At 46.5% G+C, this 18,336-nt stretch overlaps 1 protein-coding gene across 1 annotated transcript; it reads right to left on the bottom strand.

Moving 5' to 3' along the window:
- Positions 1-461: 461 nt before the first annotated feature.
- On the bottom strand, positions 462-3,202 carry LOC123136637 (uncharacterized). Its single transcript, XM_044556061.1, has 2 exons — positions 2,684-3,202; positions 462-1,142 (listed from the first exon to the last, which is right to left on the bottom strand). The coding sequence occupies exons 1-2, from the start codon at positions 2,741-2,743 to the stop codon at positions 684-686; spliced, it is 519 nt and encodes a 172-aa protein (XP_044411996.1). The 5' UTR covers positions 2,744-3,202; the 3' UTR covers positions 462-683.
- Positions 3,203-18,336: the final 15,134 nt, after the last annotated feature.

Genomic DNA, 18,336 nt, shown 5'->3' on the forward strand with positions numbered 1-18,336 from the left:
AATATAATTCTATGAGCCGGATGTTTTCTTACCTTGTTGTCAGCTGGAGAAACTGCTTGCCATAAGGAGTTGGGGGCCATCATGTGCAATTGGAACCCTTAAGCTAGAAATGTGGAACACTTTGAGCTGGATGCAATCAGCCAGCCTGATGACAAAGTAATCAAGTTTGAAGAAACTTGCTCCCAGCAATGATATTGTCAGATGAACATATTCTCCGCTGTTTGAAGAAACTTGCTCCCAGCGATGGAGCGTAGTCTTTAGCTTACCGATCTCTGAAATAAAGATGATCTTTATCCTCAGGACCAGAAGAACACAAATACATGCAGTTTGATAATGCAATATGTTTCTGAAGCTACGGTACAGTTAAGCAACATATTAGTTTTGTCTTCAGGATTAACAGAATAGGACAGAAAAATTTAGGTGTTTCTAAAACTACAAGGGACGTAGCAGCACACATACTGTAACTACTCGACTTTCTCAACTATAAGAGTACATAGATTACAGACAAAGAATAGCAGTTGCAGAGCTCTATAGAACATCCCTCGCAAACTCCCATACAACAACACAACCAATACAACAACTAAGCCTATAAATGTTTTGCTCCCAGCTAGCATCATGAATTTTCTCAGCTAGTACTAACTACCAAGCTAGCACTGCCTCAGCCATTTTACAGTAAGACGTCCTTATATACTACTCCATACAGTACTGGAGTAGAAAATACAGAAGCAGTTTTCAGCTGACAGTACGCCACAGCGCAGCCAAATAAACAGTGGCAGCATACCAAAATTCGCAACTAGAGGAAGAGAAAGGGGCACAAGGGAGGGCGCGAGGGCGGACGGGGATGGGGGGATTGCCGAGCCCTGGATCTCCTCCCGGACGATGTAGAAGGCGTTCTGCGCGGAGCTCACGGCGGACGCCGAAGGTTGGTGAGGTCGGCGAGGGGCAGCTGCTGCCTCCGAAGACACAGCCGCAGCAGCAACATCTTGTCTCCTACTCCGGCTCTGGCTCCAGCGATTGCCGCGGTCCGTCCAGCTAGACGAAGCGCCGCGCATCGAAGCATGCACACGCGCGCCGGCAAGCAAGCCAGGTGTAGTGCTTCGTCGACGCCACATCCAGTAGTGGTTCAGCGAGATGTCATGGACCTGCAAAAACAGTTAAAGAGAACAAATAATAAAGTAACATCGCCAATAAATTACAGCTTTAGAAAGCAACTATAGTTATTCAGAAAATATGGTTGCTGCAACTTTAAGCCAAGCAGTACACATTCATGTCAAATATACATGTGTAAGATACTAGAAGCATTTCATTGCATATCTATGTGTACTGCTATAATTTTACGCCAAGCAGTGCACTAGTACATCAATTACACTAAGCCTCAACCCACTGTTTAAAAAAGTATTTTATCATCATTCTTCAATAGCTTCAATTTCAGAACGGCCACCGTTTGTATTTTAATGAAGAACACCCCAAGCAAATAACAACAGATGGGCATTAAGACAAAAAAAATTAGCAATCGCAGCATCATGTTTCAGCAGCAGTGCAGTACAAATCCTTGTGTAGTGGAGGCCATAGGAACTACACTTAGTTCCAGTTGTGCATGTGGCACCAGGTGGTTGGAGACAAAGCCAGCAAGAGCAAGAGTGGTAACATAATTACTACAGCAACCACACTTCTCCCATTTGGTGCAGACATCAGTATCCAACTTAGTAAATGAGTAGCCACTTCTTCAATCTGAAGATCATTTTTGTACTAGCAATGAACAGCCAAGAAGGCGACAAAACACCTACCAAAATCCAGTCATCTCTACATATATACAGGCATACAGCAGCAAGACAGAATGGACTCCCCAGTGACTCAAAAATTCCTCTCCCCTCTTCTTGCATCACTGTCAACGGTGCATACTGCACTGAAATAGAGCGCTCTAGTAGGAAAAAAATCCATACGACATCCAACAGACAAAACTTCCTACCATGCCTTGGCTAGTGATGACAATGGCAGTTCAAATAAGACTGATCTCTTGCCCATGCATTCCGCAGAGCATTTTTTTGGTGGATGATAACACACTGAAAAATATTGGATGCAGCCCATCGATAGACACTGGTACTATTTTAAGTTTCGGGGCTAGAGCGCCAGATCACAAAAGCTGGAATGAGGGAGTTATGAATAAAATAAAGCATCAATGCATCCTTTATTAGACTACTACTACTACTAGCCAGTAAGATATACTAGTCTGTATACTGAACAGAATTAAACAAACAAACAACCGAAAACACCCGACTAGGCGAAACGAGACAACTGCCGCAGCGCTGTTACCCATGGCTACCCTGGCAGCCATGCACGCTAGCGCTCCAGGCCGTGCGGTCGCAGTCCCCCACCCGCCGCACGGGCGGCGACGCCGTACTAGAGTCGCACCCCTCTGCTCCTCCTCCTTGATTTCGAAGCAGCGGGCGGGCACGGCGCCACCGCTCCCCTACCCCTTGCCTCGAAGCATGCTACAAGCTCTGTAGCGCCGAATCGAACCCGTGTAAGAACGGCAGCGCACTGAGCCTATCTAATCGTGGACGAGCACCGCCGGCGCGCAGGCAGATCTCGCACGACGAGAGCAAACTCGACGACGCAGGCACGATCGGGAGGAAGGCAGGACGAAGAAGAAGGGGGAGAGGAGAGCTCGACGGATCCGTACCGAGGTCGACATGCCGAGGTCGAGGTCGAAGGAAGACGGAGGAAGAAGGGTTCCTCTCATCTCCGTCGAGGTCGGCTCTTGATGACGACGCGAGTCCGGCTCGATTTGGCGCCTGAGGTGGGACGAGGACGAGAAGCATCCGTCCCCTCATGCAGACAGAGGTCTAGATCGCAGCCCTGGTGTGTGGGTGTGTGGGGGTGAGGGGGAGCGGGAGCGGCGGCCGGCGACGAGGTCAGACGGGGCTTGGGTGGAGGCGACGAGGTCAGAAGGGACGGTGGGTGGCGGCGGCGATGTGTGGGTGGGAGGGCATGGTCGATGTGTGGGACGTGCGCGCCGGATCTAGTCCAAGGGGAGGATGAAGCGGAGGAGAGGGCATCGGGCGCCATCGGAGGGTGGAGGAATCGGGCGGCATCTGGCGCCGTAGGTTGGCTACTAGGAGTGGGTGGCGGCGGCGGCGAGGAGATGGGGACGAGGGAGGAGGGGTGCGATGGGGGATCTGAGCTAGGGTTTGAGTTGCGGACGTGGGTACGTCTTTTTCTTTTCTTTTTTCTGTAGATGGATGGATGGATGGATGTGGGATGGAGAGATGGATGGAGGGATGGATGGGCATCATGTCATCGATCGGTGTGACTACGAATTCCACCAATTAGAATAGAGCACATATAATTGTGTTTTTTTTTGTTTTTCTTCTATGTTTTCACATGAAAAATTCAAAACAATGATCTCCTACTTTGCACAAGTTCAAATCTTGGATTGATAAACAATATCGATGAAGGGATTTTTATTTTCTTTGCACGAAAAATCGATTTTTCATTTGTCGAGTGACCGAAATGAGTCTTTTTGTGAAGGACCAACCATATATTTGTTGTAAAATTGGACCAAATCAGTTTTATAAAATACTAGGCCATATTTAATGCATAATTGACCAAATGGTTGGGTGTCAAAAATTTTGATCCACCTTTCGTGAAAAAGACAAATTTCTGCCGATTCAGCTGGAAGCGGGTCAAATTTGAACAGCAGTTGCCTCATAGTTTGCTCTTTATTTTTTCCAAAAATCATTTATAGGTACATAAGTATCTATTTAATCAGAGAAACATCAAAAGTTTTCCAAGATTCAACCACTAGCTAGGACCGGTCATGCCCGTCGTTTTGACTGCATTTTGAAACAGACGTAAAATTTTTAAAAAAATGGAAAACCTCCGCATTGTGTCATTATATGTGACCAAGTTACCAAAAAAATAATAAACTTTTAATACGACAATTCTTTTAAAAAAAGTGTTCTCAGAAACGAGCTATCATGTGTGAAGATTCATGGCTTTCAAGTCAAATGATCAATCTTATGGCCGCAGTCATGGCATAGTTTGTTCAAATGATCTCATACTGTGCACAAGGGTGCATCTTGGAATTCCAAACAATGTTGCATAAGTGAGTTTTCATTTTCTTTGCACAGAAAATTCATTTTCCATTTTCCAAGTTTCGGAAATGAGTTTGTTTTTATGAAGGACCTACCATATATTTGTTGCAAAATTGGACCAAATCAATTTTCTAAAATACTAGGCCATATTTAATGCACAATTGACAAAATGTTTGGGTGTCAAAAGTTTTGATCCACCTCTGGTGAAAAAGACAAATTCCTGCCGATTCAGTAGGAAGCGGGTCAAATTTGAACTGCAGCAGCCTCATAGTTTGCTATTTATTTTTTTCAAAAATCATTTCTAGTTACATAAGTATCTATTTAATCAGAGAAACATCAAAAGTTTTCCAAGATTCAACCACTAGCTAGGACCGGTCATGCCCGTCGTTTTGACTGCATTTTGAAACAGACGTAAAAATTTAAAAAAAATGGAAAACCTCCGCATTGTGTCATTATATGTGACCAAGTTACCAGGAAAAAAACTTGTAATACGACAATTCTTTTAAAAAAGTGTTCTCAGAAACGAGCTATCATGTGTGAAGATTCATGGCTTTCAAGTCAAATGATCAATCTTATGGCTGCATTCAAGGCATAGTTTGTTCAAATGATCTCATATCATGCACAAGGGTGCATCTTGGAATTCCAAACAATGTTGCCTAAGGGAGTTTTCATTTTCTTTGCACGGAAAATTCATTTTCCATTTTTTGAGTGCCCGAAATGAGTTTTTTTGTGAAGGACCTATCATATATTTGTTGCAAAATTGGACCAAATTAATTTTATAAAATATTAGGCCATATTTAATGCCCAATTGACAAAATAGTTGGGTGTCTAAAGTTTTGATCCACCTCTGGTGAAAAAGACAAATTCCCGCCGATTCAGTAGGAAGCGGGTCAAATTTGAACTGCAGATGCATCATATATTGGTCTTTATTTTTTCCAAAATCATTTATAGGTACATAAGTATCTATTTAATCAGAGAAACATCAAAAGTTTTCCAAGATTCAACCACTAGCTAGGAATGGTCAAGCCCGCCGTTTTGACCGCATTTTGAAACCGGCATAAAAAATTCAAAAAAATAAAAAATTAGAAAACCTCCGCATTGTGTCATTATATGTGACCAAGTTACCAGAAAAAAATAAACTTGTAATACGTCAATTCTTTTAAAAAAGTGTTCTCAGAAACGAGCAATCATGTGTGAAGATTCATGGCTTTCAAGTCAAATGATCAATTTTATGGCCGCAGTCATGACATAGTTTGTTCAAATGATCTCATATTCTGCACAAGGGTGCATCTTGGAATTCCAAACAATGTTGCCTAAGAGAGTTTTCATTTTCTTTGCACGGAAAATTCATTTTCCATTTTCCAAGTGTCTGAAATGAGTTTTTTTTGTGAAGGACCCATCATATATTTGTTGGCAAATTGGACCAAATCAAATTTCTAAAATATTAGGCCATATTTAATGCACAATTGACAAAATGTTTGGGTGTCAAAAGTTTTGATCCACCTCTGGTGAAAAAGACAAATTCCTGCAGATTCAGTAGGAAGCGGGTCAAATTTGAACTGCAGCTGCCTCATAGTTTGCTCTTTATTTTTTCCAAAAATCATTTCTAGTTACATAAGTACCTATTTATCATAAATACATGGTTTGGTGGCGATACGTCAAGGTTTGGATGGTGGCCGAGGGTCCCAACTCTAGAGCGCGTAAACTCGCATGCCCGTCGCATGGTCACCCCGTGATCGTGGCGTTGGCATGTGTTCTGGGCGGCCTAGGCATGTCTAGTGGGTTGGGCACTCCCCAGGTAGGTGTTAGGAAGAAAATAACAATATAAGATTCTCACGAGGAGACCGATCGATGCTCAAACATGAATAAGCAGCCAAGTGTTTGATTAGCGGTACGGGGAATGCACATGGCTAATGGGCATGAGTTTTAGCTGAGGATGATGAGTTACTAAGAAGACCGTCTTCACAAATTTTCAGCTCAAAAGGAGGAGCCTAGGTGGTACTTGCTTTGCAAAGTACCACACTGGACATAAATACGAATGTTGAAGCTGGGCTCAAAATAATGAATGGATTGAGCTGGAATTTGGTGGAGGATGGTTATTTGGGCATAGGAAAGCACTCTAGAAAATGGATACCATTTGGACATGCCAAAGTGGTACTTCCTTCACAAAGTGTTTTTCTGAAAAGAATAGGAAAATGAATATTTTTGAATTATTTTTGAACTAGGCAAGGAAGGTTTTTTTTACATATTTGACGAAGATATGACCCAAAGAATTTGTGAGATTTTTTTGGGAATGACAGAAATATAGGTTGCTTCACAACCTAGGGGCAAAAACTGCCACATGGACATGACGCATAGGCAAAACTGATGAGCTGGCGCCTAGTCATAGCAACCCACCGCAATTTACAAGGTGATGACCATCTATATTGGTCATGATCAGCTAGAAATAAGGCAGCGAACCAGTGCTATCTGCTTTATGACCATTCCGTGTAAAGAAATTACGACCTTTCTGACCAAAATGGTCGTTATAGTTTAGGATTTGGAGCTCCCCGAACAGCTTTTGACCAATTGGTCTGAAATGGTCATAGATCTATGACCAATTCTTCCACGGTCACTGACAGAAGGTCACTAGTTGACATATTTCTTATAGTGTAAAATGATATGCCTGTGATAAACTTACTAAATTTATAAATGGATTTCGAGTCGCTTCTCTGAGTGAGTGCTGCTGCGACAAGGCAAAAAAATATTTTCCGAATACATAATTGTACATGCATTGCAACAGGTTATCAGATGAGGCCAATCAACAATAGTAGTACACTATTTGTACTAGCTTCACATGCTTCGCGCGTCGGGTGGGTGTTTTTACTGTAGCTGCGAATCCCATCATCCTAGGTCCTCGGATGAGTCCAGTAGAAATTGCATTCTGATGTTTGGGTTCAAACTTTCAGAACTGCTGCACTATCTCTATGTCTACATATACGTAATACAACAAGTCTTAAACTAGAGACCAGCCACCCACCCTCACAAAGAACACTTTTTAACCTAGCACAGACTCCAGAAAATTTGGCCATAGTGTGAGGTGGGCCATATGTTAATGTGTTCGCTGTACGTACTAGCACCTTGAATCCTCGATACTACTACTATAAGTAGTAGGAGTAGTAGGGTGGCATGGGCTAGAACAAGCATTCACGTCTAGGAGTATGGCACACGCCACCAACACGACTTCCAACTGACACCATATTTCTTGGAGTCCGTGCTACAGCAATCTCTTCAACCTCGTCGTTTCTCTAACTCAGCCATCGCGCGGCGGGCGAGGTGGGGGTTTATTGATAGTCGGTTTCCTCAACTGCGGTCCCACTTGTAAGGCCAACTCCAATGCATGACCCCAAATGGACCTCCGTTGTGCATGGATTCTGTTCGTTTGGGTAGGGCAATGGGGTCGTGTCCGGGCCATTTCTTGGATGCGGTGGCCGTGCACCGAATGCGCGGACGCATCCCGGCCGCGTACATTTTTCTTTGCAAACACATATCTTTTTTTCATCATTGATTTTTTGGTACATGGAAATACATCACCAAAATTTTGACTAGAAGAGCAAGACCAAAGAAAACAAGAACCACAAGAATACATTTTAGAAGATATCCAACTTCCATAACTGCTCCTGTAAGTTGGATTAGTGCCTTCTCGATGCATTCATTGTTGATCTGCGGAGGCTCGATCTTGCGTGCTTCTTTCTTCTTCGAGTGTAAAGAAGTAGACGTTGCTTCCTCACATATAGTCTCATGTCTAGCCTCTATTCTATCAACAAGTGCACTAGTCTCATGTCTAGCCTCTATGCTAGCTAAAAGTGCTAGAACATCTACCAAATTGCGCTCTATCAATATATCGATGTACTCTTCTTCCCAATACCAAAACTTGCATCCATTCTACACAATAAAATTTTAAGTTAGCACAACTAGTCTAATCTGAGAGCACAACCGAAGTTTGGTCGAGTTCTTCCTCCTTTTTGCCGACACGTGGGACATCCAGCATCCAGGTCGTGTCATGCAAGAAAATAGAGTGGTAGTTGAAGCCACGTGATGTGCATCTTGGGTTAAACTGTAAATAGAATCTTACTACTCTTGAGTAACTCCAAAAGCGGCCACCGAAGATTTTTATTGGATTTCTTTTTCATCACCAGCACGTCGAGGCGAAAGATGTGTAGGTTCAGTGGGTCCTCTTGCGTTTTCACTGACATGTGGGACCGAATATGAGCAAACAGACAATGGGCTCTGCGCGTCTGCTCGCTGGCTGAGAAGAGAGAAAGAGGAGGGCTAAGCACGGACTCCAGGAAATTTGTTCCATGTAACCAGCACCTCGATATTCGCGTGTGGTTGTTTCTAGAATAAAACAAAGGAGGTACCCCTACTTATGTTACTCCCACTACGCCTAGCCTAAGGTTAGTAGGTGACCTTGCGCTTGTCTCTTCGCCTCTTCTGGAAGTCGATGGTTCTACAACAGTACTTCTAGCAATCTGACACCAAATGAACTGCTGCACGTCCACCGCTTGTAAGCAAAAGTTTCTCCTCGTGCTGTGAGCCACCGTGCATGCGTTGGTGAGGGAGAAGGCGTAATCAAGCTTCTCGTTGTTCTGCGAGTTGACAGGACACATCAAAGTTATTTAGTACGTACTCTCTCCAAAAAAGGGTTGACCATGTCATGGCTACGATCCCGTGCTCCATCGTTGAGTACATGCACTCTTCATGTGCCATCGAGGAGAAAAAATATTGTGTAGTAGGTGCCATAGAAGTGCAGGACTCACTTACGCACTGCTTATCTAATTATCTCCATTTTTTTGCATGACACGTGCACCTTGATGCTAGATGTCTCGCGTGTTGGCAAAAGGATGAACAAAGCTCACGTAAAAGAAAAGAGTTGAAGAACATAGATTCCCGAGCACCAAGAAGGAGCAAGGAACCTCGCGGTGGAGCGTCTGCAAGGAACCTTGCGTGTTTCCCCTGTTTTTTGCCGCCTGCCAACCTATAAACAAATAAAAGAACATGAACTCTTCGCTAACCACTAGAAACGATACATCAGGATGCTAAGTTGAAGATGTTTTATAGTTTATATTGACAACCATGCAACAAGCCACGCATGTACAAGACGCATGCAGCCACGCATGTACACACGCCAATGCACTAACTCCATCAGATCCAATCATGCACATATGCGCACAGCACGGAGCACACAACGCACGTACACAACACATGCATGCACACACACTCGGCCGCAGAATGCATGTGAATAACACATGCATGCACACACACTCGACTGCATGGAGGCGTGCTCCATCTGCGGCGACGTCCGGTTCGTCATGCTACGGCGAAGCTCGCACACAATGGCGCCGACACATCTCTTGCAGCACCTCTTTGCCGTCGTTGCTCAATGACTAGTCGGAGACGAAAACGACCGCAACCTCGGCCTTAGAGCTAGCACCGATGGAAAAACACGCACGCTGCACGCACACGAGCACGTACGGAGTGCCCACGACGTGGTGCGTCCCTATTCGCCTTTACTCCTTCTGCGCATGTTGCCTATAAAGGCGACTGCATGCCTAATCATGATGTGGGTGAGATCTTCTAGGACTCAAATGATGACGAGGAAAATTATGAGACACAAGGTTACGTACACCGTTAAGGTCCACGGTTAAGGGGGTGCTAAGTGCTAAGTGCTAAGTGCTTAGATGTGCTTAGATGAGGTGCTAATTGCATTAAATGGCTTAGTAACTCAAGTCTTCAATGCATAGGTGCTTAGTTTATTGTTGCTAAGCTTGCTTCATTTAATTAGCTATAGACTCAAAACTGTCTTTCCACCGTTTCTTCGACTAGCCACAATGGTAAGTAACATACACTAGTAACATACACATATCCCTAGACTATGTTACTACCTTCATAGTGGGTAGTAACATAAGTGGTAACATGCAAAGCTTCATTTATGAGGTTATAGACTCATATTGCATTGGGACATGTGATGATACAGTAACTAGTTAAGTTACTATAACTTCCTCTCTCCTCATTAACTCACTGCCACATAAGCAAATTTGCTAAGCTGGACTCGATGTTACTGCTGAAGTTACTCCCATTGTGGCTAGTCTTCCTGCGGTCACCAAACTAGTCTCTCTCTTCTTAATTAACTTGCCACATCATATTTTATGCCTACGTGGTAGGCTTAGCAGCTATACATGGTGGAGCACTGGGAGAGGCCAAGGCTGGTTATAGTGGGGAGTAGCTTATACTATAACATATTACTAAGTTACTCTAAACATCTCTATAAGCCAGGAAGGAGGGAGTAGTGACATAGACTAGTGTCATATGCAGAGTATGGGAGCACATGATATTTGCCCGTCCGGACCGATCCCAAGTTGGCTTCTCACCTTCTTGGCCCAACACCCCCCCCCCCGCGTGTGCTTCCCCGTCGGTGCCAGCTGAGCTCGCCGCTCCACATTGATGGCAAGTCAGGGCGACGCGACCTCTCACTACTTCCGCCATTCAAGTGGCACGCCAACCAAGGCCACCACCCGCTGCACGCCCGACATTTCAGACTACAAAGTTGAGAGTAACTTTAGAGCAAGTACTACAATTAGATGACATAAGCAGGCTATAAGGATTTAAATATAGTATTTGTGCTTAGTTGAAGGAGAGAGGAGAGGAGAGAGAAGAGAAGCAGATTGTAAACTTGTAGCCAGTTGTAGCAGGAGCCCCAACATACTTTGTGAGACAAAAGGTGGGGCCATTATTAATGATATAGTATTTATACTAAAGGGACTAACAGACGCCTTAATTGCTCCATTTTTTGAGACAAAGCTTTGTGGGGCTATTATTGACTTGGACGTGGGGTTTGGGAGCCAAAGACCTACTATTATACTTTGTCTTACTCGCACGACCGACCTGACATGCTCTACGATAGCCGTCGCTATATCATATGGTTTCGCACCATTCCAGATCTTAGCGCCGCCACGCAATTCTTCTCCAGCCCTCCTTCCGGCATGCACCGCGAGAAGGGACATCAGTCCTCCTAACCCCGCCTTTCGTGATCCTGTATGGGAGAGGGGCGATCAGGTTTTTGGGGAGCACACTCTTGTGACTGCTGCCAGAGACGACTTCCTCAACGACAACCTTCTTCCCCGACCTCGGTAACCTCTTCATCAACGACATGAGTGACAACATCAACCACAGCCGTTCTGCTCCCGCTGTACAGTATGTGATTCTGTCCTTCTGGTTTAGTCCGCATCATTACTTTGATGTTTGCAATTGTCGTCATGATCTATTTACTGTTGATTGGGATTAAATCTCATAGTAAATTGCTCATATATTCAATAATCCAATCCAAAAACCTGATTATAGGCAATTTCCTCCGAGTGGTTTTGCTGCACTTTTGAAGCCGCCTACTTTTAAGGGGGTGCAATATAAAAGGTGGCACAGAAGAGCAGTATATTTGTTTCAGATCATGTACTGCTATGATGCCACTAAGGGTAAGCCTGAGGGCGATCTTAATCCTACACAGTAGAAAGCTTTTAAGAACATGGATACCCTCTTCAGAGCCGCCCTACTGAGTGTTCTTGATGATTCCATTGTGGATGCATATGTCGTTTGACAGCGGCAAAGACATGTGCGCTATGCTTGAGGACACGTTTGGGCCCTCGGACGCTGGCAACAAGTTGTACGTCATGGAGCAATTTTGTGACTACAAGATGGCTGACAGCAGACTCATGAGATACAGTCACTCTCTAAGTAACTTGAGTACTTTAAGTGTGTGTTGCCGAACAAATTTGTTGCTGGGACCATCATTGCCAAGCTTCCACCTTCGTGGAACAATTTTGCTACTTCTCTGAAAAACAAGAGACATGAGTTTTCTGTTTTGTATCTCATTAGCACTCTTGATTTTGAGGAGAAGGTGAGAGCAAAAGACACATGTGTTTGGGTCGCTGAGGGAGCTTATAGTGCCCACATGGTACACGAGAAGAAATTCTAGCCCAACCAACCCCAAAACAACAAAGAACAAATCTCAGGGGAAAGGCAAGTCTAATGCAAAGAACAAGCCGTCACATTCTACCAACTTCAAGAAGAATTCTCATAACAGGAAGGGATACAAACCTCAATTTTGGTAGCATCGCACAAAATTTATATGGCTGCATCTACCTGTTGTCAGCTAACCTCATGGTGCTCCAGGTATTCCTACATTCGAAACTAGGTGCAATGACCACCGCAAGATGAAATTAGCTTATTCGTACGTTGACTTGCTAAATGCAGTGCGGAACGACCCTGTCATGTGTGGAGGAGCAAACAAGCAGTGTAGCCGAAGGTGGAAATCAACCAAGGACTTATGAAATTATATATAATCTTCCTCAGGCAGGTCAGTATCCCCTTCGTCCAGATGATCATGTTTTGTCATTGCCGAGCTATTGATATGTGCTACTGTTTTGCAACACCGTTTAAGTATAGCTACTGTTTTGTTGGAAATATGCCCTAGAGGGAATAATAAAATGGTTATTATTATATTTCCTTGTTCATGATAATTGTGTACTGTTCATGCTATAATTGTATTAACCAGAGACCGTAATACATGTGTGAATACATAGACCACAATATGTCCCTAGTAAGCCTCTAGTTGACTAGCTCGTTGATCAATAGATGGTTATGGTTTCCTGACCATGGACATTGGATGTCATTGATAACGGGATCACATCATTAGGAAAATGATGTGATGGACAAGACCCAATCCTAAGCATAGCACAAGATCGTGTAGTTCGTTCGCTAGAGCTTTTCTAATGTCAAGTATCATTTCCTTAGACCATGAGATTGTGTAACTCCCGGATACCGTAGGAGTGCTTTGGGTGTATCAAACGTCACAACGTAATTGGGTGACTATAAAGGTGCACTATAGGTATCTCCGAAAGTGTATGTTGGGTTGGCACGAATCGAGACTGGGATTTGTCACTCCATATGAGGGAGAGGTATCTCTGGGCCCACTCGGTAATGCATCATCATAATGAGCTCAGTGTGACTAAGGAGTTAGTCACGGGATCATGCGTTACGGGACGAGTAAAGAGGTTTGCCGGTAACGAGATTGAACAAGGTATAGGAATACCGACGATCGAATCTCGGGCAAGTAACATACCGATAGACAAAGGGAATTGAATACGGGATTGATTGAATCCCCGACATCGTGGTTCATCCGATGAGATCATCGTGGGACATGTGGGAGACAACATGGGTCTCCAGATCCCGCAGTTGGTTATTGGCCGAAGAACGTCTCGGTCATGTCTGCATGGTTCCCGAACCCGTAGGGTCTACACACTTAAGGTTTTGTGACGCTAGAGTTGTTATGGGAAATAGTATTTGGTTACCGAAGGTTGTTCCGAGTCCTGGATGAGATTGCGGACGTGACGAGAACTCCGGAATGGTCCAGAGGTGAAGATCGATATATTGGACGAAGGGTATTGGAGTCCGGAATTGTTCTGGGAGTACCGGGTGACGACCAGCGTGGCCGAAAGGTGTTTCGGAGGCCCCGACAAGCGTTGGGGGGCCTTATGGGCCAAGGGGAGGGGGCACATCAGCCCACTAAGGGGCTATGCGCCCCTCCCACCCCATCTCACGTAACATGGAGAGGTGGGGGCGTCTCCCCTAGGGCAGCCACCCCTCCCGGCTTTGGGGGCAAGTTTCCTAGGGGTGGGGGCGCCCAAACCCATCTAGGGTTTCCCCTGTGGCCGCCGCCCCTCCCCTAGGGAAACCCTAGGGCGCCTCCTCCTCCCCCTCCCCCCTATATATAGTGAGGGAGAGAGAGAGGGCAGCTGAACCCTTCCCCAGGCGCAGCCCTCTCCTTCTCCAACACCTCCTCCTCCTCCGTAGTGCTTAGCGAAGCTCTTCCGAAGAACCACGAGCTCCATTGCCACCATGCCGTCGTGCTGCCGGAGCTTTCCCTCAACTTCTCCTCTCCCCTTGCTGGATCAAGAAGGAGGAGACGTCCCCGGGATATATGTGTGTTGAACGCAGAGGCACCGTCCATTCGGCATTAGATCGGATCTTCCGCGATTTGAATCATCGCGAGTATGACTCCATCAACCGTGTTCTTGTAACGCTTCCGCTTAGCGATCTTCAAGGGTATGTAGATGCACTCCCTCTTTCTCATTGCTAGCATCTCCCAGATTGATCTTGGTGACACGTAGGAAAATTTTGAATTATTACTACGTTCCCGAACAGTGGTATCAGAGCCAAGTCTATGCGTAGTTTCTATGCACGAGTAGAACACAAGTAGTTGTGGGCGATGATTTGTTCAATTTGCTTACCGTTACTAGTCTTATCTTGATTCGGAGGCATTGTTGGATGAAGCGGCTTGGACTAACCTTACACGTACTCTTACGTGAGACAGGTTCCACTGACTGACATGCACTTGATGCATAAGATGGCTAGCGGGTGTCTGTCTCTCCCACTTTAGTCGGATCGGATTCGATGAAGAGGGTCCTTATGAAGGGTAAATAGCAATTGGCATATCACCATTGTGGCTTTTGCGTAGGTAAGAGACGTTCTTGCTAGAAATCCATAACAGCCACGTAAAATATGCAACAACAATTAGAGGACGTCTAACTTGTTTTTGCAGGGTATGCTATGTGATGTGATATGGCCAAAAGGATGTGATGAATGATATATGTGGTGTATGAGATTGATCATGTTCTTGTAATAGGAATCACGACTTGCATGTCGATGAGGATGACAACCGGCAGGAGCCATAGGAGTTGTCTTAATTTATTGTATGACCTGCGTGTCAATGAAAACGCCATGTAATTACTTTACTTTATTGCTAACCGTTAGCCGTTGAGGGAGTCCTGGACTAGCGGGTGTCCGGATAGCCGAACTATCATCATTGGCCGGACTCCAAGACTATGAAGATACAAGATTGAAGACTTCATCCCGTGTCCGGATGGGACTTTCCTTGGCATGGAAGGCAAGCTTGGCAATACGGATATGTAGATCTCCTACCATTGTAACCGACTCTGTGTAACCCTAGCCCTCTCCGGTGTCTATATAAACCGGAGGGTTTTAGTCAATAGGATGAACAACAATCATACCATAGGCTAGCTTCTAGGGTTTAGCCTCCTTGATCTCGTGGTAGATCCACTCTTGTACTACCCATATCATCAATATCAATCAAGCAGGAGTAGGGTTTTACCTCCATCGAGAGGGCCCGAACCTGGGTAAAAACATCGTGTCCCCTGTCTCCTATTACCATCCGCCTAGACGCACAGTTCGGGACCCCCTACCCGAGATCCGCCGGTTTTGACACCGACATTGGTGCTTTCATTGAGAGTTCCTATGTGTCGTCACCTATAGGCCCGATGGCTCCTTCGATCATCAACAACGACACGGTCCAGGGTGAGACTTTTCTCCCCGGATAGATCTTCGTATTCAGCGGCTTTGCACTGCGGGCCAATTCGCTTGGCCATCTGGAGCAGATCGAAAGCTACGCCCCTGGCCATCAGGTCAGATTTGGAAGTTTGAACTTCACGGCCGACATCCGCGGAGACTTGATCTTCGACGGATTCGAGCCACAGCCGAGCGCGCCGCACTGTCGCGATGGGCATGATTTAGCTTTACTGCCGGACAGTGCCCTGGAGGCCGCACAAGAGTCCGCTCTGACCCTTAATTCGGAGCCGACTGCGCAGATCGAGGATGGGTGGCTAGACACCGCCTCGGGGGCTGCTACCTCTACGGCGATGGAGTCGAATACTGACCCTGTCCCTTGTGAAGCTCGTGACTCCGAGGTGCCGGACTCCTCGCCGGACTACGAACCCCCTGCGCCCCTACCAGTCGAATCCGATTGGGCGCCGATCATGGAGTTCACCGCTACGGACATCTTTCAGCACTCACCTTTTGGCGACATCCTGAATTCGCTAAAGTATCTCTCGTTATCAGGAGAGCCCTGGCCGGACTGCGGTCAGGACGGTTGGGATGCGGACGACGAAGAAATTCAAAGCCCACCCACCACCCACTTTGTAGCCACTGTCGACGATCTAACCGACATGCTAGACTTCGACTCCGAAGACATCGACGGTATGGACGACGATGCCGGAGACGACCAAGAACCAGCGCCTACGGGGCACTGGAAAGCCACCTCGTCATACAACATATACATGGTGGACATCCCAAAGGATGGGAATGGCGATGGAACAGCAAAGGAAGACCCCTCCAAGAAACAGCCTAAGCGCCAGCGTCAGCGGCGCTGCTCTAAATCCCGCCACAGCAAGAATGGAGATTCCGACACCGGAGACAATAACACCCCTGACACTGCCGAAGACAACCCCCTCTAGCAAGATTCAGCACAGGAGGATGAAGAAGCCAGCCCTCATGAGAGAGCGGCAGACAAAGAGGTAGAGGACGATAACTACATGCCTCCCTCCGGAGATGAGGCAAGCCTCGACGACGACGAATTCGTCGTTCCTGAGGATCCCATCAAACAAGAGCGTTTTAAACGCAGGCTTATGGCCATGGCAAGCAGCCTCAAGAAAAAGCAGCAACAGCTCAGAGCTGATCAAGATTTGCTAGCCGACAGATGGACTGAAGTCCTTGCGGCCGAAGAGCACGAGCTCGAACGCCCCTCCAAAAGCTACCCGATACGCAAGCTGCTGCCCCGATTAGAGGAGGAAGCATATAAACCAACAACACCAGCGCACAATACGGCTGACCGGCCACCTCGTGGCCGCGACAGAGAGGCCTCTAGGCCTTTCACTAAAGCCGTACCCGGCATCGCTCAAAAAGCACAAAGCCACGGGGGAATGCGCCGGACTTACGAGACATATTGGAGGATAAGGCAAGACAATCAAGATCGATCTACGGATCACATGGGTGCCCCACGATGCGCGACGATGATCGCCGCGCCGGATACAGCAACTTCGGCCGGGCCGAACATAGTAGACAAAGCTCGCTCGAGCTACGTCGTGATATAGCCCAATATAGAGGCGCCACACACCCACTATGCTTCACAGATGAAGTAATGGATCATCAAATCCCCGAAGGGTTCAAACCCGTGAACATTGAATCCTACGATAGCACAACAGACCCCGCGGTTTGGATCGAAGACTATCTCCTTCATATCCACATGGCCCGCTGTGACGATCTCCACGCCATCAAATACCTCCCACTCAAGCTTAAAGGACCAGCTCGACATTGGCTTAACAGCTTGCCAGCAGAAGCAATTGGGTGTTGGGAGGACCTGGAAGCCGCATTCCTTGATAACTTCCAGGGCACATATGTGCGACCACAAGATGCTGATGACCTAAGCCACATAACTCAGCAGCCAGACGAATTGGCCAGACAATTCTGGACACGGTTCTTAACCAAGAAAAATCAAATCGCCGAATGTCCGGATGCAGAGGCCCTCGCAGCCTTCAAGCATAACATCCGCGACGAGTGGCTTGCCCGGCACCTAGGACAGGAAAAGCCGAAATCCATGACAGCCCTCACATCACTCATGACCCGCTTCTGCGCGGGAGAGGACAGCTGGCTAGCCCGCAGTAACAACCTCAACAAAAATTCTGGCAGTCCGGATACCAAGGACCGCAACGGCAGGTCGCGTCGCAACAAGCACAAACGCCGCATTAACAGTGATAATACTGAGGATACGGCAGTCAACGCCGGATTCAGAGGCTCCAAACCCGGTCAGCGGAAAAAGCCATTCAAAAGAACTACTCCGGGTCCGTCCAATTTGGACAGAATACTCGACCGCTCGTGCCAGATACACGGCACCCCCGAAAAGCCAGCTAATCACACCAATAGGGATTGTTGGGTATTCAAGCAGGCAGGCAAGTTAATTGCCGAAAACAATGACAAGCGACTGCATAGCGATGACGAGGAAGAGACCCGGTCGCCGAACAACAGAGGACAGAAGGGTTTCCCCCCACAAGTGCGGACGGTGAACATGATATACGCAACCCACATACCCAAAAGGGAGCGGAAGCATGCACTCAGGGACGTATATGCGATGGAGCCAGTCGCCCCAAAGTTCAATCCATGGTCCTCCTGCCCGATCACTTTTGATTGATGGGACCACCCCACCAGCATCCGCCACGGTGGGTTCGCCGCATTGGTTCTAGACCCAATCGTCGATGGGTTTCACCTCACTAGAGTCCTGATGGACGGCGGCAGCAGCCTGAACCTGCTTTACCAGGATACAGTGCGCAAGATGGGCATAGACCCCTCAAGGATTAAA

The sequence above is a fragment of the Triticum aestivum genome, chromosome 6B, assembly GCF_018294505.1.
Source record: "Triticum aestivum cultivar Chinese Spring chromosome 6B, IWGSC CS RefSeq v2.1, whole genome shotgun sequence".
Classification (NCBI taxonomy): domain Eukaryota; kingdom Viridiplantae; phylum Streptophyta; class Magnoliopsida; order Poales; family Poaceae; genus Triticum; species Triticum aestivum.